Source organism: Colletotrichum orchidophilum, assembly GCF_001831195.1.
Source record: "Colletotrichum orchidophilum strain IMI 309357 chromosome Unknown Scaffold_34.1, whole genome shotgun sequence".
In the NCBI taxonomy this organism is placed as follows: Eukaryota; Fungi; Ascomycota; class Sordariomycetes; order Glomerellales; family Glomerellaceae; genus Colletotrichum; species Colletotrichum orchidophilum.
This window is the reverse complement of record NW_019172990.1, coordinates 78,478-104,665: the sequence shown is the minus strand read 5'-3', so window position 1 is coordinate 104,665 and position 26,188 is coordinate 78,478. Positions and strand designations below refer to the sequence as shown.

The window sequence follows — 26,188 nt, the reverse complement described above, 5'->3', positions numbered from 1 at the left end:
AAACCGTTGCCATACGTGGGTGCAATCTTTGGCGTGCTTGCCTCTTAGTAGCATTTCTCCTTGCCAAACGCTCTCCAGTGACCAAGAACGACTCCAGGGACCATTCGGGAACCTTCGCACCTTCATTGCTGTGACTTGCTCCAGAGCGTTCGTTCAGTATCATTCGATTGAGTGCGTGGCCACAGAGCCAAGCAAAGCAAATCCCTTCCTGATAAAAAGAGGCTCAAACCCACTCGCTCCCCACCGATGCAATCTTCGCGGATCTAGCTGTGATAGACTGTGGGGTACGGCCTACGAACGGTCTGGGGTCAACCGAGCCCCCCTCAATGCCGACCCAGAGGCGCTTCGTGCCACCGCTCCAGGACCTGTCATCCGAGGATTGCGGAAAGTCGATTCTCCCAAAACCCCAATTGTCGTACCCAAAGTGGCTCGGGAGAGCCCCGTTGAGATATGAGGCAGACAGGTGAAGGGGTACGATGGCCACTTCCCGGCTTTCGGTAAGCTACTGCTGCCAAGCTAGGTGTCAGCGGGCCCCATGAATGATCCCTTGTAAGACGGGGACGGGATGTGGCGTCCAAGCATCTGTTACATCTACAACGTCTTTGATTCGAGTGCTTCCTCTGGAAGTGTGTGTCTCAAAGCTGGAACGGTTGATTGATTCATCGATAGCGGAGATGCCGAAGGCCGCTGTGTTAGTGTTCAAAGTAAAACCGGGATATTGGGTAATTATCGAGCAGCGATTTCAAAGCATGGGTAATGAAGCAATACGGCCAAATCACACCTCCTTCATTTCCACCTGGAACCTCCTACTTGAGGGCTTTGACCTGGTCGATAGCGGTCTTCCACACTTGATCCTCGAAGAAGGCGTCGATCTTACCAATAACACGAATTTCTGCAGCTAGTTTTCCCTTTCCTGGAAGAGGGTTGGCCGCAAAGATCAGACCGCCCACGTGGGCGGGGCGAAACCCCGTGATCTTGGCCACTTCCGATTGCGGCAATGTCGCCTTGTCATCAGCATACTCGGAATAGACGACGATCTGATGCAACCGCCACATCTGTCTGTGGTGCAGGAGCCAGCCTGGCGAGCCCCCATCACAGCCATCCCTAGCGGCCGAGTGCTGTTATTTTCTTTGAGAAAATGCCAAGCAATGATGGTCCCTGACATCCCCGGACCTACAACGACAATGTCCGCCTCCGTTGGCAAGTGTTCAGACTGATGGTCAGCTACTCCTTCTAGAAGTTAAAGTTGCCAGTAGGATATGGTAAGATTGGCAACCGGTAAGCCGGGATCTTACCCAAGAACTCTGAAGGACGATAATAGGGAAATGGGCTATGCAATTGCGAAAAAGTGTGCCAGTACTTGGATGAGGTGTTCAAAAGCCCTGTTTGCTCATGGAAGGAGAGCTTTCATACCCGTGCTTGCAGTGAAGAATCCCCTATTTGTCACAGCCTCGCAGTCCCAGTCTTGCACGTCTCCATAGTGTTCACTAAGCAACGATGATGTTTTGTTGATTCGCTCGTCCTCGATGTTTCTCATCACCGACTTACCATAGGATTTCATCCTGCTGTTGTGCGTACGAACATCTTCGCGTTGGCATGGCCGAGAAACACTGTGACCATATCCTTGCTCTTTTGTCCAGATCGAGCAATATCCTATGCACAATCTCTTGACTGATCAGACTTTGGACTGCGATCCATGCACCGACCTCATCGCTTTGCCCCCATTCAGCCGCCCCACAACATCAACAACGGTGATACTTCCGGGAGTTGAATACACAAGTATCGCCGCGGAATTCAAAATCTTAACGTGTTTCTATGCTTCCCATGCCGGGGGCCGACAGACTTGGACACGCTGTACACATCGCTGGATCATATCGCTGGATGTAGGTACAGGAACCGCAAGACCAAGCGCATCCTTCAATCTCCAATTTCGTTTTAGCCACATAATACCTCTTTCGACAGATTGTTTCATCTTTTTATACAATATATCAGCTCCTACAAGACTAGAAAGTTGTTTATAGTCTTCAAACTTCCTTTCGTTAGCACAAATTGATTTGGGCAGTTTGAACGGAATGCAATGCTAGTAACTCATTTCATCAAAAGGAATAGAACATAGCTAAGAAATAACTCATGACCCCTGGGTAGTTCTACCAATGCCCCTTTGTCAACGATGTTCTGTGATGGGGACATGGACGAACAAAGTATAAACAGGAAGGAAGCGGCATAATAACAAAACGCAGCCATCCATTATCAAGCCGAAAACATCCAAATTTCCATCAGAATCTACTGCAAGGCGTGCCCCAATCGTTTTTGGCTCCGATTGCTCGTCCTAAAATTACAATATCTCGTTTTACAAGAAAGCAGCCTCCCTTCAAGGGTACGTAGGGGCACGCATACGCCGGTGAAGTTTCGCAAGGGAACAGGTCCTTTCATAGATCTAGTATTTAAAAAGACAATTCCTTGTATATGATTCCAGACCAAAAGAAATCCAGCCAGGGTCAGATTTACACTCACGATATTCCCTATGCATTGTTGCAAGTAAATGGCTTTTTGTGCCCGAAGAGCTAAATGAGCCATCCCGACGAGACTGGACTCATAAAAGCTTTGAGTATGCCCTCCCTCTATGAATCTTTTCATGAAATCCAGCCTCAAAGTCTCGAGTTGTCAAACACACTTTGGAATTACCACAGCGCAACCGCAGTCATGAAGTCATCCATCATCATCGCCTTCTTGTCCATCTGCCTTTTCACAACTCACATTGCCGCCTTAGACCGAGAATGCCCCCTCGAGTCTGATTGCATGCAAAAACTTTGTAAAAATTTCAACTACATAGGAGGGAAGGAATGGGACCCATTTTATCTCGTTGCTGACTGTAAGAATAATCGAGGGACCTACGTCCACACCAAGCTTAATCTCAAGAACTGCATCGCCAACTGGGATGGCCGGCTGGAATGGACGCCAAGGTATGATTCCTTCAGACTTCTGTTTGGACCGAAGTTGTCCATCTCCCATCCTTCAGATGATAAAAATGGCGAGCTGACAATGGTACTTCTCATAGAGGCGGTTTCCAGTGTGGAGACTGCGGCGTCTTTCACAACAGTCCAGACGCATTTGTCGGTCTGAGGTGCGAAGAATGCAAGCCACTGAGATTTTTCCCCGAGGGTTACAAGTGGTCTTACATCAATCTCTGTGAGAAACTGGGTGCATGCGTCGCGATTATTACCTAGCTGACCGTAGTGCTCTAGCTCAGGGCATCTGGGTCAACAAGGACGGCGCTCTCAGCTGCTACGACATGACGGGCGAGTGGCACAATTAATTCAAGAACGAATGTGGAGATTCCGGATAAAGCACTTCTGATTGAGGCTTTTGGGATAATTGGAAACGGCACATCAAGGATAGGGGGTTCATATGCTGGTCCGCAGATGGTTGGAGCTTTGCATTCTCAGTAAACTGTGTGCATTACTCACACGAGTTCATATTTAACCATCGGCTTTCTATTCAGACATAGTCTAGAGCTGATTGACTGTCAATATCTGTTTCAGAGAATGTTGAGTAAGTGTTCCGGAAGCGATGTTGATGGTTTGAGCGAACATGTCACAAACACAGATTTAAACAGTCCGGCGAGCTACCCATGTAGCCTGTTACCAAGGTCGAAGAGCAATGCTTCACCTTGAGATGAACTCCTTCGTAACCTTCCAATTCGCAGCCCCGGCCTCCTCTGGATCCATAAATATCGTCACCCAGCTACCTCGTCTCTGCTCATTGTCAATCAGCGCGTTCTTGATTCTCGAGTGTTCGGGCAGGCCAAAGGGCGGCTCGAGCCGATAGGCGCCAAAATTGCCGATGCTTCCCGAGGATGGCGTGGATCCGGTGGACACAGATCCGGGTGTCAAGTTCTTATCAAGCATCAGATCGTTGACAAGAATCCTTGTTCTCTCGTACTCCTCATTTTGTTGCGAATTCGTGAGTTTGGGAATTTGCGGATACTGAAAGCGAGGCACCGGGTAATCACACCCCATCCCGGATTCTATCTCTGCCGGGAAGAGGCCAGTCGGCACTCCATCAGACCCCTCCCAAGATGCTGTATCCCATCCGGCTGTAATATCAAACGCCTCCTCTCTATACCGAGCTGCCTCCTCCTCGATGCTTATGCAGCGCTTGCCGATCTCGGCCAACATCTGGGCGTCCCATAGGTTCTCCCTCCGGTTCGTCACGGCATCTTGTTTGAGCATAGTAACGGCCGTTCGCCGCAGCATCGGGTGTCGGCATTTGATGCTGACATAGTACAGCGGCGGGATGACCTCGGTGTCGAAGACAAACTTGGGTATCGACCTGGCAGCCTCGGACGGGTCACGGGCTGCCGCCTTGCGTGTAGCCTGTACAAAGTCCGCCGCGTTGCTGACAATGGACGCAAAGGCCGTCACGTGCGTATCAAATGCAATCTCCTTGTGGTCCATGGCTGTGCTGATGGCGATCCTGGCTGCGTGGTAATACACCATGCAGAGCTTCCCTTTGCTGAACGTTTCGTCGGGGCCGGTGGCGGAGATGACGACAAAGGCAATGTGCCATCGTGATAGCCTCGCGAGGAAGTCGTCTTGCTCGTGAGCCAAGTCCAGTAGTGTCGGGTCGTCTGGCTGGCAGGAGTATACGGCCCTCTTTGCTTGCGCCGTGAATCTCAAGCCGTCATCGATCAGCTCGTACAAGGCCACTTCGGCCTCGTCTATGGTGGCAAAGTATAGATTTGTCGCGGGGCTCGATTGAAGGGTGGCAGGTATAGCGGCGGGGAAGCTCCCAAAGAGGAAGGATGCGAGGCCCAGTCGACTATAGATGGGCACGAAATGTTTCTTGATCATGTCCACACCGGCAGAGGGCTCAAGTTGCGAGAGAATAGTGCGGCCTTGGTTAATGTGCAACTGGGATGCGCCTTCATCGCCGAGCATGAACTCAATGCATATAAACAGCAGACATGCCAGCAGCGGCACCGTGGCTGGCGATGAGTCTGTTGGTTTCCACTCCTGAAGACACTTCAAGGCCTTGCCGTATTGCTCCGCTGCAAAAGTATTGGTGATCACACGAGGGCCGTTTGCTTCTTCAGTATTTGAATCAGAATCTCGAGGCAGCGCGAGCGCTTCATGCAGACTGCTGATGGCAAGGACCGCATGCCGGATGGCAGGCTCGGCATGACAAAAGTGCGGCACCAGTTTCTTCCACAGGGTCGATGCCACTCCGTCGCTGAAGATGGATGGGGCGGAGAAGTTGCGGTAGAAGTCAAAGGCGCGCTGTTCCCTGGAGCCGCCGGCCCAGTCAGCAAAGATTGAGACTGCCGGGCTTAAGCGTGAGTTGCTGTCGTCGGAACCGGGACTGCCATCTATACTGCTCCCCTGCTTGGGAGCCGGCAAGTAGCCGTCACATTTCCGGCCTGTTTTGGTGCATCGAAGACATGCGGGTTTGGTCTCGTCGCATTTGACTTTCCGGATCCTAGATGCCGAACGTACGGGATTAGCAAGAAAGGTGGAGAGTAGTGAGATGAAGTGAATCGAAGACATGACGAGGCGGGAGATGGGATGGCAGATGTAGTGATGAGATTGATAGGGAGGCTCGGACTCAACTTGCAGGTCACACATCCAGTCCGAACTTTCTTGGTGCCCTTCCGGCCCGAGGGGACCTGCAATGACGCCGGCGGCGCGCTTGCTGGGTCAGTCATTTGCGGGTCGTCTAGCGTGCCCATGATGCCGAGCTCCCGTAAGGCAAGGTAGGGTTGAACAAGTGGATAGGATGCCTCTGGGCTTGTTCCAGGCTGTTGGGACGTGTTTGGGCCTTTGGTATTGGCCCCTCCCGGGTATTTTGGTAGTTGGGTCAAGTAATGTCAGGGCTGGATCCGAGGTGTCAAGTCCGAGGGAAGCAATCACGACCAAGGGTCCCTTTAAGTCTGTTGTGGTGAGATGTGCGACTTTTGTCCTCTGTACCGCATGAAGCAGTCTCTGCCCACCATGCAGCGAGCCAGACCTACAGCGAACAATGATAAGCGGTAAAATCCTCTCTGTCGAGTTGTCGAGTTGCTAAAAGGGAGGTTCCCGCCCAAGCCGGTGTAGACGCGGATCGAATACGACTCAGGTACTCTGTATCTGTACGGAGTAGAGCCAGGCCTCATAATTTGTAGAGATAATCCCGCGGGACTTCCAGCAATCATCGAATGAGGGCGCAGAGAATGTCTCTGCCTGGAGGTACGGTGACGGTCGCGACATGGGGACGGCGGATACAATCATACAAATCGAGGATGGGCAAGGTGAGATGGTCTACCGTCTTGGTAATCCGGATAGTCTGGGTACTCTGCTTAGTGTCCTTGTCAGCCCTGTCACTGGCCCAGCCGCATGGCAGCCAGCCAAGCAGCGTCCCATCGTGGCACGCGTGGTGATGTGCGCATGGGAGGAAGCGGCTCAGCCCAGAATTCCAGACTGCAGCTGCCCCGTTGAGGTGCAACTTGTGCCACACCCGCGCATAAGGTACTGAGAAGGAGCAGGGCAGCAGCAAGGCAGGAGCAGTGCGCACCTGAGGGCCTCAGGACGGGGCAGTGGTGCGAAGCGTCGGTGATTCGTCCCAGATCTCGGACTAGATTCCCGAGCAGACCAATCGCTGATTCGTAGTGGGGCTCCGAGTCGGCTCCCGCAGAATCCCTCTCGGTTCAGCGGTTCGGGGGCGGCGCCCGTTGATCCCGTTCCCAACGGATGAGGTAGTAGGTATCTCACCTTGTTTCTCACGCAACACCGAGTACCTTACCCATCGCCATCCCAGATGACTTCACGACAACATTCCCACGCCCAGTCATTTCATCATACATATCGTCACCAGCAAAGACCGGCCAGGCCACCACCTGACTGGCTCTGTTCCTTGCTGCCTTGACGCGGTCCCCATTCTTCAGCCCAGATCCAGATGAACGGCTCTTTTCCTGGTCTCTTGGTACTTACGGCCTTGTTGCCGCCTCTCTATTCTCCCGTCATCCCAGCTCTCTGACTCGCGGCAGGGGTTTGTACTCTTCCTCTTCCGGTTGGGAAGCTGGTGGCTGAGCCCAGGCTGCACAGAACAACATTAACCTTAATTTGACCAGAGCCATGCCATACCATGCCATATAAGCTGGCGCCTCCTCCCCTCTAGTGTCTTGCAGGATGAGCGGACAGATGCTATGGCCCTGATCGTCTGTCAGACGAGCCCCGATTGGTGATGCCGGACTTTGAGAGGTCATGTCCCGAGCTTTAGCTACGAAGTTATAGCTGCAACTTCATGTCGCGTACCTGTGGCGGACTTTTCACCCCAGTGTCAGACCTAGAAATAGCCTCCTCAAACGTACCCACCAAGGAGGAATCGGGACTTCTTCTTGTATTGCAGAAATGACATAATTTGAGTTCTGTTGTGCCACTTGAGTTGTATTTCTTTCAATCAAATAGCTCTAGGTCAACGCCAATCTTTCATGACTTCGTTCTCCTCTTTGACGACCCATCTAATTTCTTCATCTGCATCGATTTTCCTCGTCATATCGGTGATTCAGGACATCCCAAGATGGTCTCCAGAATCTCCCTTCTTGCTATCGCGGCAGCCTCCCTCATCACCGGCTCTCAGGCCAACCCTTGTCCACCACTAGGACCGACCTTGCCATCCACCAAAACGCCAAGCAACTCAACAATTGTCCAACAAACCATTCTGAAGATTCAGGAAGGGCTCGTCAACTTCACCTCGGCCCTCAACTACACCGCGATTTCCATTGGCGCAAGGTCCATACACGAGGACGCGCTCCTCGTCGATTGGCACTATACGCCTCCTGTCGCAGACAATCGCAGCGTTGCAAAAGTCGACACCGACACCTTATACCGCGGCGGAAGCATCACCAAACTATTCACGACCCTCACGGCCCTGAAGAACTCGCAAATCAAGGGGACCGATCTCGTCACCAAGTACCTCCCGCAACTCAAGACCGAGGCCGTGAAAAATGAGGGCCAGCTCAACTTCATCCCTTGGGACAACATCACCATAGAGGACCTAGCTTCCCATGTTTCCGGACTAGGTGGTGACAGTAGGTTGCTCTTTATAACCGCATCCCAACTCCGCTTATAATTTCAAGTTGCCACTGACCTCGCCATCTTCCCGGGTGCCTGGGCGTCCATGGGCCTTCCGCCCGTTTCCAACGATACCAAGCCGACCTGCTCCGGCCTCCTTGGCACCAAGCCCTGCTCCGGAAAAGGTACAACATTATCCCCATCTGTACGATACCACGGCAAACCCCTGACAGCATACAGACCTTCTCCAAGCACTCAACCAAAAACCGCTTGTCTTCAGCCCACACACCACCCCTGTCTACTCCAACATCGGCATCGCCCTTCTCGCCCTCATAGTTGAAGCAGCATCCAACCAAACATACGAAACCTTACTCACCGAGACAATTCTCAAGCCTCTCGGCCTGACCATGACCTCCATCTCCACGCCAGCAAAGGGCTTGGGCTTCATCCCCCTCCAGGAACCAACATGGGGCGGTGATCTCGGCGCGTATGCCTCCGCCGGCGGCATCTACACAAACACCCGCGACATGCTCGCCTTCGGCACCTCAATCCTGTCCGACAAGACCGGCATCGACACGGGCTCCTGGCTGAAGCCCCGGGCCTTCACCTCCTCGCGCGGCTACTCCATCGGCGCACCCTGGGAGATCTGGACCACCTCTACACTCCTCGACTCGGGCGTGCCCATCAGCATCTACACCAAGTCCGGCGACCTTGGCCTGTACACCAACGTCCTCCTCCTTATCCCCGACTACGATCTCGTCGTATCAATCCTCACCGCCGGCGCTGAAGCCGCGGGCACTTTTCAGTTTCCATCCCTGGTCATCTCCCCCGTCATTCAAGCCCTCATCCCGGCCCTGGAGAAGGCAAACAAGGAATACGCCGCCACGTCCTTTGCAGGGGACTACACCGACGAGGAGACCAACTCGACCCTTACACTAGCCATCGATGACGGCCCAGGTTTGTCACTGACAAACTACATGGTCCGTGGTTTTGACGTACTCTCTCATATCCCCAGCTACGGCGTCGGCTCCAAGAACCAGGCTTTCAACGTCAGCGGCAGAATCTATCCCACCAACATCAGGGTGGGCGACCAGTGGTCGTGGCGAGCGGTGTACAAGAATCACGACGAGCCGGATATCGGCGACAGAATCTTGTACCCCGACGGCGATTGCCAGACATGGGGTTTGATTGATCGCAAGACCTACAATTACCTTGCTTTGGACGATTTTACAGTCGCGGTCGCAGAGGATGGGTCGGCCAGGAGCATCTCTCCACGACCGTTCGGCGTCACCCTGAGGAAGGTGTAGATCCTAGGCCTTGGACCACCCTGGTAATAACCTACACACGAGAGAACATTGTAGGGGATTAGGGCTTTCTTGAATCTTTGCTTGTACAGACCATGCACATCACTTAGACTTGAATTGATGGTTTGAATTACCCGAAATTTTCTGTCTACCAAGACGCCTTGCCATGATAACTCGAGAAACAAAAAGAGGCCGCGTGCAAAGTCCAAAATATACTGATAAGCCCTTAGCCCATGACCTGGTATACACTCACAAGACCAAAAGAATCGCCTGACAACATGCCAGGAAAGTTCATCGCACATCGAAGAGAAATACCGCCAACGCCGCCGCGGCCGCTCAAATAAGCGAAACCCTTCCCACAAGCCTAACGACTTCATATCCTTGTGAAAGCCCTTTGCTCACCACGAGAGCACCATCGCCCACCAAAAGCTGGACAACATTGGGCTCACCAGAAGCTGCACCATCCTATGTAGTGCTGGCAAAGGTTTTCCAGCTTTGTCGCCTCCGTGATGAGCTTATTGACCTGGTTGATTACATCAAGCTCCTCATTCGGCTTGAAGTCTTTGCCAGTCAACTTCTGAGAGACGCGGTCTAGCACCTCAACGGCCCGAGCATTCTGGATCTCGGTAGGGTCAGGTCCGTTGTTGCCATTAACAACGCTGCCCTCGTGAGCCATTGATGAGTTCGTTCTCGATCGGGAACGCGCGACGGCTCCCCCGGGCATACCGGGATCTCCCGTGGCAAGCAGCTCCGATGGTGCCACGTCTGCGTCGAGGACTGAAGGACGACGGGCTCTGGCAGCTTGTGGGCCAGCGAGTGACGTCTCGCGTTCGGATCGGAAATTTGGCCCCGCCGGGCTGGCAGCATTCGTAAGGCGCCAGGTCAGGAGAGGATCGTGAATGAACTAAGAGGCGATTAGTCTTACCAAGTGGACACAAGGACTCGGAGTAAGGACTTACCGCTTCCAAGACAGCCATCACGCTGTCCTTGTTGTCTCTTAGTACTCTCATGACATGCTCGCAGGTAATACGGAAGCTTCCCTCGATGTTGCTGACTTCCATGGCGTAGGTGAGCATGCGGGTCAGTCGGAACGGCACACGCTCTGGGTACTTCTCGCGTTTCATAGCCACTTCGAAGCAGTCGCCAAAGTCGATGTGGATAATCTTGCCCGTCACACGATCGAGCATGAGGTTAGACGGATGACGATCACCAAGACCTAGAATGTATCCAACCATCGACATGACGCCCAAAGAGCGTGTGTAGTTGGTGCGGCGCTCCAGCCAAGCCTCTGAACTCTTGCTCTTGAGCCACAGCACACGATAGAGATCCTGACCCGTCGTGTTGTCAAGTGCATAGCCAAAGACTTCAACCTTCTGCATGAGCGTGAGATTGTCATAGTCGGGAGCCATCTGGAGCATGATGCGATGCTCAATATTAAGGAGAATCTTTCTGCTCTCACGGTATTCCCTAATTAGCACGTGGAGAGTGTCACTGTTGGGTACCCATCCCAGCAGACCGGAGTTTTGTGAGAGCGGAATGGCCGGGTACCGTTGGATGTTGAGATGGCGTTTGTAACATTCCGAATCATTCGCCAACAAGGTGTTGCACAAACCGAACAACTGCATAACTCGTTCGTCTTGGCGGATATCCTCGTGGCCCTTGAGCAAAAAGGCGTATGACACACCGTCGCTACCGCTGATGTTGAGCTTGCGAGGCCGCTGCTTACTGTTGATAACAGTGAACGTGCCCTCAAACTCCATGATGCGGACAATGGGCTGGCCACTGCGGTAAGTGCCAGGCACAGCGAGATCAAGATCCTTGGCGGCTAATAGCTTGGGTGAGCAGTAGGGCAGCTCCAATGTGGTAAGCTGGGGCAGTTGTCGTGAGATGCGCCTGAAGACTTGATAGTAGAGATCCCAAGCTTGATTGAGATCATTGACGTCTCTGCTGGCTTCGTACTGACGGCACCATTCGCGAGCCTCCGTGAGATCTCTGCCAAAGGCTTGTGTGAAGGAGATCTCACGAAGAGTCTCTGGGCCGCGCTCGAGTTGATCGTGCAGCGGCTCAAGAGTAGCAAACATGCCTTCGATGTTGTGGTCACCAAAGTACAGTCGCGAAGCTTCCTCGAGACCCTCATGCCATTGTTCATGCCAAAGAACCGCGACCCTGATAAGCTCGTGGCTGACAATGTCGGCCTGGGAAACGAGGTTGGCGCTGTGTTGACGCATACTATCCATAATCTGAGCAGCGGACCTCGAACGACGGGTGTTCTGCGAGGACTTCATCGCTACTGTCAACGGGTAGACCAGTGCCTGCGGATGAGCCCTACCAACATCCGCAAGGAGGCTGTGAATCGACTGCTGCACGCGGCGCGTCGGCTGGTTGATTCGAGCGATGAGTTGGGGAATGACTTCCAGCCAGGTATCGACGCTGACGTTGGTGAATCCTTCAGTAACGGCCGCGTTAACGTCGGCACTGGCACCATGCGTGAACCATAACGTCAAAAGGCGAAGTGTATCTTGCAGAGAGCTTCCCGCAGACAGGGCGATTGACTTGAAGAAGCCTCTGACAGCCGGAACCACATGCTCAACAACCATGTGATCGGTCCTCTCGCCTCGGGTAGACAAGGCCTGGACGATCTCAAAGTTGGCCAGAGCCCAAGCGTGCCAAGCTTTGTACCAGCGCGGGTTGTACTTGGTGGCTTGCGAGTACGAAGTCAAGATATCCTGAACGTGCTCGTACTGCCAATTCTCTTTGTTCAGGTCAATGAGCCATTCACCCTGGCGCAGGTAGCACTTGGCCAACAGCACAGTCTGGTCATAGAGCGCCTTCTGTGTCTGAGGGTTCATCAGGCTTGGGTCGATTTGATGTGGGAATCCGTAATCACTCGACAGATCCATTCCGTTGGGAGCTTGAGCCGTGAGGTGAGCCTTGGTCGCCTCGTAGCGGTGCGCCGAGTCGTTTGTAAACTTGCGCAGGCAGTAGAGGGTGCGCTCGGAAATGCCAGAGGTGCGGAATGCGGGCTGCTGGCCGACCTCCCACTCGTACTTGAGCATGGCATAAATAACCTGTGATGGGATGTTCCGCGGCATGGCAGCGTTCGGCTGCTGCCTTTCGTTCCAATAAGGAATCAATGTTTCCAGAGGCGCCTCAACACCAATGATCGACTTGAGAGACTTCTCAGCGAGGCCCATGCGACCGGACTTGCGGCAAAGGTTGGCAAACTTGATCCACATGTGCATGTTCTCTGTCGGCGTAATGACCAGGTTGCGGAGACGGAGCATCCTTTGCCAAACCTCTACATTGCGCTGACATCCCTTGAGTCTCGTCTCCCAGGTGCGCCGCATTGTCGCCTTCTTTTTGTCGTCCGTTTGCTTGTAGACGATGAGCTCTTCAAGCTCCGCTAGCATCTGGACTCTGACCACGACCTGATACGCTCGATTGTACGACTCACTAACCAGCGCACTAAGTTCAGTATCGAGGCCTTCTCGAGCTTGCTGCACGCAATTGACAGCTTCCCTAAACTGGTTGCGGTGCAGAGCAAGAATGGCACCAAAGAAGGAACGATCGGTCGAATATCGCTTCATGGACTGCAAATAATTGTCCATAGAATCCCACTTGCAGAGGCCCCACGCAGCGGCCGTTGCCAAAGGAGCGATCAGGCGCTGAACGTCGGGCGAAGAGTTGGCCCAAGTTGTGCCGGCAATACCAGCAAGGGCTTCCCACTCGCCGAGAGCGTGTAAGCATCGCATCTTGCCCATGATGATCTCAACAGGGACAGGCTTGTCTTCCGGAACCTCCGACTCGCGCTTCGAGTAGAAAGCAAGGGCCTCCTCCCACCTCTCCAGCTTCTCAAACCACGTCTCTCTAAGTTGAATTCCCTCTTTGTAAAGCTGTGCTTTACGGAGAATACCGATGGCTGCGTCGGACTGCTGAAGTTGGTTGTTGATCACGATAAGAGCTTCAACCGCACCACTGCTCTGATCCTGCAAGAACTCCAACTCTTTGTAATGAAGGGCCTTGGCGTAGGCGTGGCAACGAGCAGCCTCACGACCAAGAACCCTAATGTCGATGGGCAGGGCCTTATCGTCGTGTTCCATAAACTCGGCGAGGTTGAGCAGCAGGCCAAGCAGATCGGGGGGTACGTTCTCGGACTTGATGGCGCTCTCGATATTTTGAATAAGCTCGTCTTGAAACTGTTCGTACAGCTCGCTCCAGCAGGACACGAAGGCGGAGTTGAATAGCTCGCGGGCCAACGGAAGATATGAGCTGGCAAGGGCGGCACACGCACGAAGCGCGTGGTTGGGAGATTCGGTGAGCAAGGTCGTGGAGAATCTACGAAGCCATTCCTGCCAATCCTCCTTGGTTGACTTACCCTTCGTATCCCACGCCTGCTTGAGATGAATGGCATTCATCTCCAACTTCTTTGCACCCAAGTCCGCAAAGGCTGCTTGATCGTCAACCCTGTCGACAAATCGGTCGCCGCCGCCGAGATCTTGAGGCAGTACCTCGCCTTTTTGGAGCTTGTTGACAAGAAGGTCATAGTTCTGGTGCTGGATCTGGTGCAGCGCGAGAACCTTGTTGACAGTGCCCATGAAGTGAAGATAGTCTTTTCCGAGCTGCTGGATCAAGGCGCAGAGCGTGTCCAGAGCTGCAACTCGTAAGGCGATGTCTCCGCTGCCAAGGATTCGGGTGAGGGGGTGTATGATCTTCGCAGCATAATCGTTCAAGTTGACCTGATACGTAATCTTGCCAATCGTCTCGATCGCCTGCTTTCTCAACGGAGGGGGCTGCCCTTGCTTCTCGAACGTCCTGACAATAACAGGAATTATCAAGTGCATGTACTCCTCGGCGCTGGATCCGAATACGAGAAATGCGTGAAGAACTTTTTCAGAAGGCATGCGCCGTGTTGTGGTGTCCTTCTCAAGCACGCCAAGCATGAGAGGTAGCAAACCCGCAAGGTAAATCTTGAATTCGCCCTCCAAAGACCGAGAGATGGCCTCCACCAGGCTCATGATGGTCGACTGCAGGTTGGTGGTGGTGTTCCAGAATTCCTGGCAAATCTCGACGATCTCAGGCAAGAAGTTGCGGATGTGCTGTCGGACGATGGATACCAGAGTAGCCAGCTGGCTGAAGTACGAATCAAGGCGCGTCTTATCCGCGGCGCGAATGACGCCCAGGAAAGCTGGAATGATTCGATCAAGGAAGGATACGCACTCCAAGCCAAGGGTTCGGAAGATGTTCATGATTGCCTCAATGACAGATGCATGATGACTTGAGAGGGAGGTGTCTTTGAGAATCTGCAGAAGCGCGTTGATGACGACTGTCGGAAAGTACTCCTTGCTAGATGGGGTGAGGCCAGTCATCATTAGTGAGATATCCGTCATTTGCGTCGTCTCAACACGCCTCTGGGCATCTGGCCGACGCTGCTCCACCTGCTGGTACTTGTAGGGATCCAAAGCTCCCAGGATGCCCATCAGCTTGATGGTTTCTTGTCGCAGAGGGCCACGTTGGCCTTCTGTGCGAATGATACCCTGGAGAAGCTCCAGGAGCTGCGGATATTCTAGATAAGGCTCAATGACATAGCCCGAGTTGCTGGCCAGCTGGCCCAGGGCGTGCAATGCAGCCTCGCGCTTGTTGTTCGAGCTCTGATCTTGTAGGGCTTCAATGATGAGGGGCATCAGCTTGCCCTTGTACGGCAACACTTCCTCTCCTCCAACAGTCGCAAGCTCGCCAATGGCCCTGAGGATTGTCGCAGCCACAGCTGCGCTGGGGTCGTTGGCCTTGGGCAATAGGACGGACATCATTGGGTCGACATATGGCTTGACCAGTGATTGAGCGTTTTGGACCAATAAGCTGAGGAGCTTAGCACTCTCCTCCTTGTTTCTCGAGACATCAGAGAACTCGAGTTCAGTAAGAAGCTGGATGAGGGTCTTGCGCAAAGAGGGGATGACGTATGCCGGATTGTATCGGGCAAGACGACCAATGATAGAGATCGCAACCTCTCTAATGGCAAAAACTTCATCGTTGAGGGCAAAGAACAAGGTGCGGATGTTCTCTGCCTTGGCCAGATGCCTATCAAAACGCTCATCGAGGGCGGCAAGGACTGTCCGTCTAATATTCGGCTCAGGGTCGGATACGCCCACAGTAAGCAATCTCTCTATAACATCGCCAACAACTTGAAGTGCATGGTAACTGGTCTGGTTGACAATGGGATCACGCACGTAAAGCTGGCAGCAAGTCAGAGCTGCAGCTTCTCTCGTCTCTGGATCTTCATCCTCGACATACTTCACAGCAACATCACGGACAAACTCGTTGAGTACATGTCCTGTGAAGTCAAAGCTGCCGAGGGTGTTGAGTGCAAGCTTGACCTCGGCTTTTCGATGCTCGTAGGCCAGAGGATCTTTTGAATCCTTTGGCACAGCGGGCACAGCTGTAAGGGTGTTTGGGTGTGGGGCTCCCAGGGGTTTGAAAGGTTCTCCACAAAGGACCATGCTGAGCATATCGAGCAATCGGTTCTGGATGGTATCCTTGGCCGGCGGGATGTAGAAAGCCATATCGACGAGGGCCTGTGTCAGTTTTGGTGTCAGGTCGCACTCGAAGATGGGGTCGAGGAGAGCCTCCATGTATTTGCTGAGCGTCTGGCCAACGGCAACGGCGAGGCGACTTATGCACTCGAAGACTGCGTCTACCGAGCCTCTCTTGCGAGCTGCCAAGCTGAGCCCTTCTCTGACGTGGGTCATAACACCGTCAAGATACGGAGCGATGGCGCTTTTGACCGAATTCGCGATGTTGCCGATAGCAAGAAACGCGTCGTTCCTCTCCTTGTCCTTTTTCAGCATACCGGAGAGGTACACCATGAACTTGTGGAGGTAACTGCGGTCAAACTCTGCGGGAGAGTAGCTCGCAAGGTCGGGGATGAGAAGGACAACGGTCTTCCGGATCGTGACGTCGCGGTGGTCCTTGTAGCGCAGGACAATTTCGCAGGCTTCAGGGTAGTGGTCCTGCATGAACATGCCGCCTTGTTCTAGGAGCTCCTTCAACATAAGAAGAGAGGCGTGGATGTACTCGACGGTGCCGTGCTGCAGCCCGCGCATAAGTTCGGCGTAGGCCTTCTCCATCCACGTCTGCTTGAGTTCCTGGTCTCGCTCTCTAATGATCCGGAAACATGCGGCGACGGTTTCTGCGGAGGTGGCGCGGATGAGATGGCGGTTGTCTCTCAAGCTGTTCCAGATGAGATCCAATACCAAACCCACGTAGTTGTACATGAGTGTAGGCGCTTGCCTGGCCAATTCGCGCAAGACGAGAGCGGCACTGTATCGGCGTTCCTCGACTCTTTCGCTCTGCAGCCATTCGAGGGCCATTTGGGTTTCGGACTCGACCAGCTCGCTTATCATAGAACCGCCTGGTCGGCACATTTTTCCCAGAGCAATCGCCGCGGCCTGCATGGGGTTGATGTCTTTCCCGCGCAAGATGGTTTTGAGGTTCTGATTGAAGCGAGCAAACATTTTCGTCGACTGCTCGGAGACTTCAATGTCGACGAGGGCATCGAGGGCGTAGACGCCGCCCAGGCGTTCGGAGGAGTCATTTCCGTGAGAGATGAGCTGTGTGATCTTGTTGTTGACCTGGCCATAGATGGTGTTGAATTGGTCGAGGGGGAGGTCTGCAAAGGTGGGCTGTCAGCATGCTGTTGCGCAAAGGGTATGGTGCCCAGGGCGATGGATGGCTTACCCCGATGACAGACCAGCACCAGCTCTCTAAGCTGCAGCGCTGCTCGTTTCCTGACGTCGTCTGAGGACCTTGAAGTTGGTTAGAAGCTGCGCAACGGGGCTCATGGCTAGGCGTCCAAGATGGGAGAAGGGAAGATACCGAGACCTCAAGTCCCTGACAAGATTGTCAAGTCGCTCGAGAGCGATCTGCTGTTGGGTCGCCATGGCTCACTGGCTGGCGCACCCGAGCGTTCGAGTATCAGAATTAGAGAAACATCGACTGGGTATAGGAGGAGTCGGATCGTTTCGAGGATATCCAGGGGTGCCGAGTTCTGCGATCGTGGTTTGGTATTCGTTGGTAGTTGTGATTACCGAGGAGTCGCGCAATGGTACACAAGGAGGGAATTGTCAATGTGACAGCGGCACCAAAGCTCACCGCTCCTTTTGATTCAGAGTCGTAAAGGAGAAGAAGAAGAAAGGCAGTGTGGCGGCACGAACAAAAGGTGCCCTGTGATGAAGGAGGTCGTTGGGATGGAAGTGACGATGTTCAGAGGATGGATTGACCAAGCCAGGGCAGTAGTCTGCAGTGACGGAAAGTGCGACACAGGAATGGAGGGTCAACCGTCAACCATGGGAGCAACGGCACAAAAACGGAAGGTACCTTGTTGCACGGTACCCACACTGTACGGTTGTCGCCATAAAATGGCCTTAGTCCACAGTGACTCGCACTGTTCAACCAGTCTCAACCCCACTGTGGCACCTCATTCCTAAACCACCTCACTGAAGAGAGCTTCAGCGGCTGCAGCCTGCAATGGGGGGATGGGTGGGCGTCTCTCGGCCAGCTGACCTCTCAGAAGGTGCTACACACCCCTGCAGCTCTTCAGTCTCGAGGTCGGGTACCTCAAGGTAAGGTAGGTACCTAGGTACCTTGCTCCGTAGGCCCCTCCTTATCTTATCGTTCCAGCAAGTGAAATGCGCAACCAGGCGTTTTCTGTCACGTCTTCCTCCATCGAGACACTACCTCATAACGTAACATTACGACTCGCCAACATCTACCGCAAAAAGCAAACCGCAAGACCCAGGCAGTAAAAACACTTTTCTTAGGATCGCGGTCACTGCGGTACTCGGCATTGACAGAACCTTGTCCAACCCATACCAATCTTCCACTCCATCATACCACCTCGCTCGCTCAATCTTCGCCATGGGTAACGATGGAGGATCCATCCCCAAACGCCGCGAGCTGGTCAAGGAATCCGCCCGCGCCCTCACAGTCAGCGAGCTAAAGGCAAACGCTCTCGAGTCCCTTGGCCACGCGTGGAGCAACGATCCTTTGTCAAATCAGCCACTCGACAAGGAAAATGTCGTGTCAGATTGGCGCGGCCGTCTATACAACTACGAATCTATTCTCCAAGGCCTCATGCCATCCAACGACAGCACCGACTCGCCACCGTCCAACCCCGAATCCCAAGAACTCACATTTACGTCTACCGGTATCAAGTCATTGCGCGATATTGTCAAGCTCAAGTTCCACAAGCATACACCACCAGGCACCAAGAAGGATACCTGGGTCTGCCCTATTTCTCTCAAGGAGCTTGGCCCCCAAGTCAAGTCCGTCTATCTGGTACCATGCGGTCATGTATTTGCCGAGGTTGCTATCAAAGAGATTCAAGAGTCAGCATGTCCCGAGTGCAGTGAGGAGTTTGAAAGCGAGAACGTGGTGCCGATCCTGCCAACCGAGGAGCGAGAACTCAGGAAACTGGTGCAAAGGATGGACGATTTGACCGCTGCTGGCTTTACACACGGCTTGAAGAAGGATAAAAAGGCTGGAGGCAAAAAGAAGCGCAAAGCAGAAGATGATGCCAAGCAAGATGGAAATGGCCAAATGCTCGAGAAGAGGAGAGCTACAGATGATGTCAAGGCTGCAAGGAAGGAGAGCAAGAAGAGCAACATTAACAATGCCATGGCTGCATCATTAACGGCAAAGGTCTTGGCTGAACAAGAGGAGCTCAGCCGGCGGAGGAAGTTGGCATCGTCGAAAAGTTGATTTTGTGTCAGCCGGCAGACGTCAAGTTGTAACTCGAATGACCAAATGAAAATGATACCCCCGGTTGCTATTCCAAGTTCCCACATCTTGGGCAATCTTGAGAGCACCATTTGCAAGTACTGAAACACGTTTTGGCCATTCCTAATGCATCCTTTCTACTCGGTCGAAGACAGACGAACCTGACGCCAAGCTAAGCAGACCCAATGCTGAATTCTTCATAGACACCCATGGCGTGCCGCTGCCGCCTTTATAGCTCATCCTTGCCCTTGGGTACAGGAGGCTCAAGCTCGTCGCAGGCGGCGGGAGTGCCCACCTCCATCTTATAGACGCATTTCTCCGACTCTGAGACCTTCCACAACTCCTCCGTCTCACTGCAGGCCAGCCAGACGTCGGTACGTCTCTGAGGACCATTCCAGCAACCCTGGCCATTCTCGTACCGCAGGACCATACGAAGACCTTTGCCGAGACTCTTGCCATCAATACGCTCCTCGTCATCTGCCATCTCCTTGTCGATGCGGACGAAGTTTCCCATGTTAGTGTGGCCGCCGCCCTTCTTCGACTTCTGGTTGGTCTTGTCCATCCAGCAGAGCTCATACTCGTACTCGCCAATCTCGGTGCTGACGCACTTGTCTTTCAAGACGCGGAAAATGTCATCGGTGCCGTAGTCCTTCTCGAGATCCTTCTGCTCAGTCTCCAGCTGGCGCTTCCTGTCCGACAAATCGTTGTTGGCGGAGTCGAAAGCCTCCCGGGCAGCTTTGACCAGACGAGACTCGGTCCCGGCGTTGTCGTTATTAGCGATCAGGCCATTCTCAATCATCCAGACTCTGAAAGACAGGAGCTTGCCGTGTAGGAACTCGCGGATACCCTCGGGGAGATAGGCCTCAAAGTTGTAGACTAGGCTTGGTCAGTCATGTTTATTCACCATGGATCTTGGTTAGGGGTTCCACATACGGATGTCAGTGTCAGAAACATCGTCCTCCTCGAAGTCCTTCCAGTTGATGCCTGAAGATTCGTTGTCCTCGACAAGGACCTCCTTGATGTCGGCCTCGAGGCCGTCAGGTAGGGGGTCATTGGCAAGGTTAGCCGCGTAGTCCTCCCAGCCCTTGACCGCGCGCTTGACTCCCTCATCATTGAAGTTGGGGTTGTACTCTTCCTTGAAGCGGCTGAGAATGCCCTCAAGCTCCTTGACCTTGCTCTGAAGCTCGTCGCGGTGGGCAACGACATCCTCAAGGGTCTCGCGGAGCTCGGTGACGCGAGTCTTGGCCAGGTTGAGCAGAGTGCCGAGCTTTCCACCGGAACCCTCGCCCTTCACAATTTTGCCCTTTTCGGAGCGCTCAACTTCGTGCAGCTTCTGCTCCAGCTCCTCCTTGCGGGTCTCGAGACCAACGACCTCGTCCTTCAGGCTGTTCACCTTGGCCTCGACGCGGCGGCGGAGCTCTCTAGACTCCTTGGCCATCGTTTTGCGTCTCTTACCAGCCTTGTCGATGGCGTCCTTTCGCGCCGACTCAACACGACGGTACTCCTTGCCGATCTCGGCACACTTGTTCGCGCACTTGAGCCCTCCAACCTTGCTGTACTCCTCGCTCCCATCACAGCAGACGTCATAGTCGCAGTGGCCATCGTTGACGTACATGAAAGGCACATAGGAGCCAATATGACCATCATTGGCGCACCAGAAGCCAGGGAGGGCATTGGAGGTATTGGTCGTGCCCGTCAGGGAACCAGCGAAGGGCTGCTGAGGGGAGAGAGGGTCGAGGGACGCGCAGGCAGCGGTGCCAGGCTCGTCGGAACCATCAGGACAGTCGCAGCTGTTATCGTTGACCTGGCTAACGCGCAGCTTGATCTCGGGGTGTCCTATACAAGTAAAGGTGTCCTTGGCCTCAAAGAACTTGGCGACTACAAGGAATCATGTTAGTGACAGATCGTGGACCTCAAGACAAAGCTTCCGGTCCATTGGACGAGTAACAAAGGCAGTAGAAATGCAGACAAAGAGGTGCAATTTCTCTCTGATCCTGCGTAGTTTGAAACGGTCCAAGTACTCTAGTTCAATCAGACTTGAACGACAGACCGCCGACCGGTACTCACATTCAGGGCCGACACCTCTAGGCAAGCTAGCTGCAGAGACGGGCGCAGCAGCAGACACAAAGGTGCCCAAAAGCACCATGCCATAGCTTTGACGCATCTTGATGGTTATCAGGGTATCGAAGCGGTCATCAATGCGTATATTTCGGTCGTTGTTGTGGAATTTGTTGTGGTCGTGAAGCTATCCAGATCCAATCGAAAGTGACAGTCTGGAGAGTTGGAAAGGTGAGGTACGGAGAGAAAGGTACGGGGCTACCTTGCTTCGTGGAACTTCCACCTCACCCAAAACGCTTGAGGTGGGTTTTGTCTGACAGGGGTGTCGGAGCTGGCGACGGGACATTTACCGGTATCCGTATCCGTAGGTACCTTAGGTACTCAAACGGATACTTCGTACCTTATCCCGTCCGTAGAGCTTTGCAGACTGTTTACTGCCCGGCTGGCACAGCTGGAGCCTGCAGGGGCAGTCACGTGCAGAGTCTCGGCACTTTCCCCACCAGCTTTTATCACATTGGAGGCTGCCGTTGGGTCAACTGGCGGAAGGTGACAGCTTTGAGGGAGGAGCACTGGCCACTGACGGTCGGCAAAGCGCGGCACGTATCCGTCATGGAGGTACGTACCTCAATACCCCTCCATCGCGGGGCACAACGACTTTGCTGCTTTTTGGGGTCACCTCGAATTTTTGTGGCAGTCAATGGGATCTTGAGGATTGGAGCAAGCAGCCCTCAAACATCCGTCTAGCCACCTTCCGAGCCTGCAACTTGTTTCCGAAACATTTACGTTCAGCAATATGGCTTCCTCAAGCTCCTCCACCACGCCAGCAGCGCTGAATGCTCTGTCAGATACTGCCGTCGCCTTGATGCAGCAGTTAGAGGCCGTTCTCCAGAACATCAACAGTGGCAAAGACACCCCCCAGCAGACCGATACCTCCTCCGTCGATGCCTTCGCCCTCGCCCGTAACTCAGCTTCGCTGATTAAGGCGCATTCGACCAAGATATCCGTCCTGATTATCAACGAACCCTTCACACCCTCGGCCATCGTCAAAGTCCTCCGCGAACTCGTCAGCGGCCCGATTCCCGGCATCGCCACCGCAGGCCAGGCTTGTGATGCCGACCGCTATACGACTACTGTTCGAAAGGACTTGGCTTGGAAATGCTACACAGTATTGAAGGAGCTCCGGGGCTTGATTGAAAAGATCCCCAGGGATGGCAAGATTCTTTCAACGGCGCAAAAGTCGGGCTCCACGGGTGCACCAGGCAAGGGAAGCATGGCCGCCACCGGTGTCGTTTGGTCTGCCTGCGACGACTTGGTGCAGTTCTCCACAGGTGGTATCGGCGGCTGCTTCATCAAGAAGGTTGAAGAGTTCAGGGCGACGTTGAAGGATGTCATGGAAGAGCTCAAGGAGTGGGGCGAGGAGGAGCCGGATGATGACGAAGACGACGACGATGCCGTTAATGACTTGGACCGCGACTCGGCCCTAGGCTCCATGATGCCATCAGCGCAGGAGATGATTGACGATATGATGTCGAACCAGGGGACGATTCCTCGCGACGACCCCGACAAGATCCGCAACCGTCTCGAGTCCTGTCTGAAGCGCGTCAGACTAACAACGCTCCTCTACCAAGCCATCATCAAACGACGGCTGAAGACGCTACCCTCCCTTCCTGCCGATAGTTCCGATATTCCCAAGCGCCTTGATGAGTCGATGCATGTCCTCAGGAAACTACCGCACATGTTCGACGAGCTGGCCGGCGCATTCTACGAGCTCTCACCTGACGAAATCGATCGAGTAATGAAGCTATGCTTCGACGAGATTGTTGCTCTTTCGGACCTTTTAAAGGCACCTTGGACTGGCGAAGGCGACGAGTTTTCTCAGTGGGTTGTCAAGTTCCAGGCTGAAATCAAGAAGGGCTGAGCCGCCTCGAATCAGCTCTAGCCCTATCATGGGTTCGTATTCAGATACTTGCGGGAGCTAGCGCGGCCTCACTCTCCATCCGCCACACCCACGCGGGTGTAAAATTTCATCGTGTCCTATGAGCGTCAGGTCGACGAGGATGACATAGATTCACTTCGCCTTACTTCACAGCTGCGTCAAGACTATCATTGGTCAGTTGACGCCAAGCTGACCGTCGCGAGGGTACCAGTCTAAGACATGGTGGCTTGGAGCCTTTGAGGGGAAACATCACCTGCTGGTGTGGGGGAGCGGCGCGGTCACGAGAAGACGCCCAGTCATACGTTGCTTTATGTTGATAATGCACATGGCCTGCCAGTTAGCTGCCTGGTTCCTGCACACCTTAGATACACCCTTTATAAAGTCGCTCGACCCCTGAGGCAGAGATGAACATTAGAAACAAGATATTCAGACAGAGATGGATTCGGAAGATGGACCAGGCAACGCGCCAGGCGTGCCTAAAAGCGATCGTGGTCTCAGAATTGCAGTACGGTTCACGTCATTCATGTTTCCCTGTGAGGCGATTGACTTGGACTGATGCCGTTGTCTAGATCATTGCCGTGACCCTGAGCAGCAAGATTGCGCATATCGCCACCAACATCTTGACCCTTCCATACAACCGTTTTTATCAACAGAACACCTTGCTACCGATATTAGCCATTGCCAAGGCCGTCGAGGATCGTGAATCTGCCGAGGAGATATCGGCCCAACTCAAGCGATGGCGAGATAGAAAGTTGAGCGAGTTTCAACTTGTCCAGGTTGCTGTACGTCTCAAACACGTTCGTTTTGCGCGATCCTATACTCATCCTCTGCAGAGCACCTTAATCTCAGCCGCCGTCATCGGCTGCTTTTCTTGGCCATCCCCCGACTCACTGCACTGGCTCAGCCCAGCCTTTTGGAACGCGAGCATTTCCTTCTCGCTCTTCTCCATTCTGCTCGCCGCCTCGGAGCAATTCATCTTTCAGACGCTGCACCGATCTCCAACGCCGCGCAACGTCGACAAGGATCTCGCCATGATCCTGTACATCCGCCGCAGCAGAGCCGTCGAGCCCATGCACTCGCCTCTCGAAGAGGTGCCGCCCATCCCGCAGATCCGTGCCATCAAGATCAAGAAGAAGGGAGGATGGATCCCAAAAGAGATGCCATTTGTGGAAGTCCGCTGGAATATGATCTTCACGTGGCAGGCGCCAATGATGTTGATGGCGTACTCGGCAATTTGCTTCCTCGGCGGGTTGACAGTTTACGTTTGCGCGCCGTTGTATGATGGCCAGGGATGGGTTGGCGCAAGCAAGGTTTCCCCCCCCCCCACCCCCGATCCGCTCTCGATCACGAGCAACACTGACAAGACCAGGCCGCCGTCTTCTACCTCATCAGCTTCTTTTTGTGCGGCATCACCTTCATCTGGTGCGCGTTCTGGGCATATCGGTTTGTTGACTTGGAGGATCCCTAAATGCTTCCGAGTGCCGTCATGGCAGGCAGTATGTGGGAAATGTGGATTTGGCTTGGGGGTGAGCTGCTGCAGGTACGCTACATCCGATACAAGCCACACCTTCGCCGAATGACTCACGCCGTCCTTGAAATCACCTTGGTTGGCGACGATTCAAGATTGCCCGAACGTATATCAAAGCAGCACTTGGGACACTTCACCAAACAGACCCAAACTCTTAATCTCATTGAACCAGGCTTTGTAAGAGGAAAATCATGTCCTGCTCTATAGAAGATATTGTCAAACATTATGAATTTGATCCCACAATCATTCAACGTATCGCAACGCGAACATTCAAACCACCGCTTTCAATCGAGCCCCCAAACCCCGAGTGGCCGCAGCACTTCCAGAGCATCAAGGCCCTCATAGAGCTTGCGCTCGGCCCTGTAGCCCTCAGCATAACCCATGTCGGCTCGACATCTGTGCCCAATCTCCCGGCCAAGGCCGTCATCGACATTGATGTCGCCGTTGAGAATCCGACGGATGAGCTCGCCTATGCGCCCGCACTTGAGAAGGCAGGATTCCAATTTCTCATACGGGAGCCGGAGTGGCACGAACATCGCTTCTTCGCCATGCACACGCCGTATTGTTGCAACTTGCATGTCTTTAAGGCTGGGACCGCAGAGTTGGCGAGGCATCTCATCATGAAGGAGTGGTTGATTGGAAATGAAGATGACCGGGAATTGTATGCGAAGACGAAGATGGAGGCTGCAGGCGTCAGCAACTCGTTGGGTGAGACCGTGATGGAATACAACTTTAGGAAAGAGAACGTGATCCGCGATATTCTTGAACGGGCATTCAGGGCTAGAGGATATCTCTCGTAGTTTGATTGGAGGCCGATCGGCCTCAATGTATTCACGTGCTCTTTGACGCCATTGGTGTATAGCTCTATTGCAAATGTTCAAACATCATGATTTGACATCCTACTTGACAAGTATCTCTATTACATTGACACACAAGATTCAGTCGCCGCCGCCAGGACAAGTATTGTTTATGTGGCATCATGGTTGAGCGTGTTAGTCCGCCCCCGTCATGAAGGGAGTGTCGAAATCCCTGGGAAGGAAGAAATAGACTCTTCTTCATGTACTAGACAGTCTCTCATCAATCTTCACATGTATAATTGATCGGGCCTCCATAGAGATCTGGTCACTGAGCCCAGCAAGGATTACTACTGAAATCCTTCATAGTCCCCGTCCCGCCAACCTACTAGTCATTCCCTGTGTCAGAGATCCTCACGATTTCAACAGTATCCCTTTTCACTTTTTTCCAAGTGTCGCAAAACCGACGCAGCTAACTGCGGACAGAAATTAGGGCCATATATGTCATACGACATCGAGTTATATCATGTCCATATCATTCGACTTGGTGGTTATGAGACTAAAATCTGCCAGGTATTCAACGGTGCTGTGCAATCCAAACAGTATCTCAACCATGTCTATCGCATATCTGCAGTTGTGGGTGGTACTAAATCCGACATATTTGACTTGTGGGAAAGGATGATGAATGCTAGTAAGTAATTCAATGATGATACCTCATGAAAATGACAGTGTTTTCTAAATAGATAGTT

General features: G+C 53.3%; 9 protein-coding genes across 9 annotated transcripts; 5 read left to right on the top strand and 4 right to left on the bottom strand.

The window, feature by feature from the left end:
• Positions 1–806: 806 nt before the first annotated feature.
• CORC01_05004 (uncharacterized protein) lies at positions 807–1,598 on the bottom strand (the record flags this gene model as incomplete). Its single annotated transcript, XM_022616651.1, has 4 exons — positions 807–1,118; positions 1,178–1,233; positions 1,414–1,487; positions 1,549–1,598. 4 exons carry the CDS (start codon positions 1,596–1,598, stop codon positions 807–809), a joined length of 492 nt encoding a protein of 163 aa, XP_022476792.1.
• A 1,105-nt stretch (positions 1,599–2,703) lies between these two features.
• CORC01_05003 (uncharacterized protein) lies at positions 2,704–3,316 on the top strand (the record flags this gene model as incomplete). Its single annotated transcript, XM_022616650.1, has 3 exons — positions 2,704–2,963; positions 3,059–3,189; positions 3,246–3,316. The coding sequence occupies 3 exons, from the start codon at positions 2,704–2,706 to the stop codon at positions 3,314–3,316; spliced, it is 462 nt and encodes a 153-aa protein (XP_022476791.1).
• Positions 3,317–3,665: 349 nt separating this feature from the next.
• On the bottom strand, positions 3,666–5,546 carry CORC01_05002 (C6 zinc finger protein; the record flags this gene model as incomplete). The annotated part of the gene is made up of 1 exon (XM_022616649.1): positions 3,666–5,546. The coding sequence occupies one exon, from the start codon at positions 5,544–5,546 to the stop codon at positions 3,666–3,668; it is 1,881 nt and encodes a 626-aa protein (XP_022476790.1).
• A 2,008-nt stretch (positions 5,547–7,554) lies between these two features.
• On the top strand, positions 7,555–9,355 carry CORC01_05001 (beta-lactamase; the record flags this gene model as incomplete). Its single annotated transcript, XM_022616648.1, has 3 exons — positions 7,555–8,065; positions 8,114–8,233; positions 8,289–9,355. 3 exons carry the CDS (start codon positions 7,555–7,557, stop codon positions 9,353–9,355), a joined length of 1,698 nt encoding a protein of 565 aa, XP_022476789.1.
• A 442-nt stretch (positions 9,356–9,797) lies between these two features.
• On the bottom strand, positions 9,798–17,286 carry CORC01_05000 (FAT domain-containing protein; the record flags this gene model as incomplete). The annotated part of the gene is made up of 4 exons (XM_022616647.1): positions 9,798–10,256; positions 10,312–17,015; positions 17,084–17,151; positions 17,222–17,286. 4 exons carry the CDS (start codon positions 17,284–17,286, stop codon positions 9,798–9,800), a joined length of 7,296 nt encoding a protein of 2,431 aa, XP_022476788.1.
• Positions 17,287–18,262: 976 nt separating this feature from the next.
• On the top strand, positions 18,263–19,105 carry CORC01_04999 (uncharacterized protein; the record flags this gene model as incomplete). The annotated part of the gene is made up of 1 exon (XM_022616646.1): positions 18,263–19,105. The coding sequence occupies one exon, from the start codon at positions 18,263–18,265 to the stop codon at positions 19,103–19,105; it is 843 nt and encodes a 280-aa protein (XP_022476787.1).
• A 247-nt stretch (positions 19,106–19,352) lies between these two features.
• Positions 19,353–21,287, bottom strand: CORC01_04998 (glucosidase II beta subunit-like protein; the record flags this gene model as incomplete). The annotated part of the gene is made up of 3 exons (XM_022616645.1): positions 19,353–19,999; positions 20,057–21,001; positions 21,191–21,287. The coding sequence occupies 3 exons, from the start codon at positions 21,285–21,287 to the stop codon at positions 19,353–19,355; spliced, it is 1,689 nt and encodes a 562-aa protein (XP_022476786.1).
• A 687-nt stretch (positions 21,288–21,974) lies between these two features.
• CORC01_04997 (uncharacterized protein) lies at positions 21,975–23,099 on the top strand (the record flags this gene model as incomplete). Its single annotated transcript, XM_022616644.1, has 1 exon — positions 21,975–23,099. One exon carries the CDS (start codon positions 21,975–21,977, stop codon positions 23,097–23,099), a length of 1,125 nt encoding a protein of 374 aa, XP_022476785.1.
• Positions 23,100–23,553: 454 nt separating this feature from the next.
• On the top strand, positions 23,554–25,445 carry CORC01_04996 (uncharacterized protein; the record flags this gene model as incomplete). The annotated part of the gene is made up of 4 exons (XM_022616643.1): positions 23,554–23,622; positions 23,687–24,379; positions 24,487–24,539; positions 24,818–25,445. The coding sequence occupies 4 exons, from the start codon at positions 23,554–23,556 to the stop codon at positions 25,443–25,445; spliced, it is 1,443 nt and encodes a 480-aa protein (XP_022476784.1).
• Between the last annotated feature and the right edge of the window lie 743 nt (positions 25,446–26,188).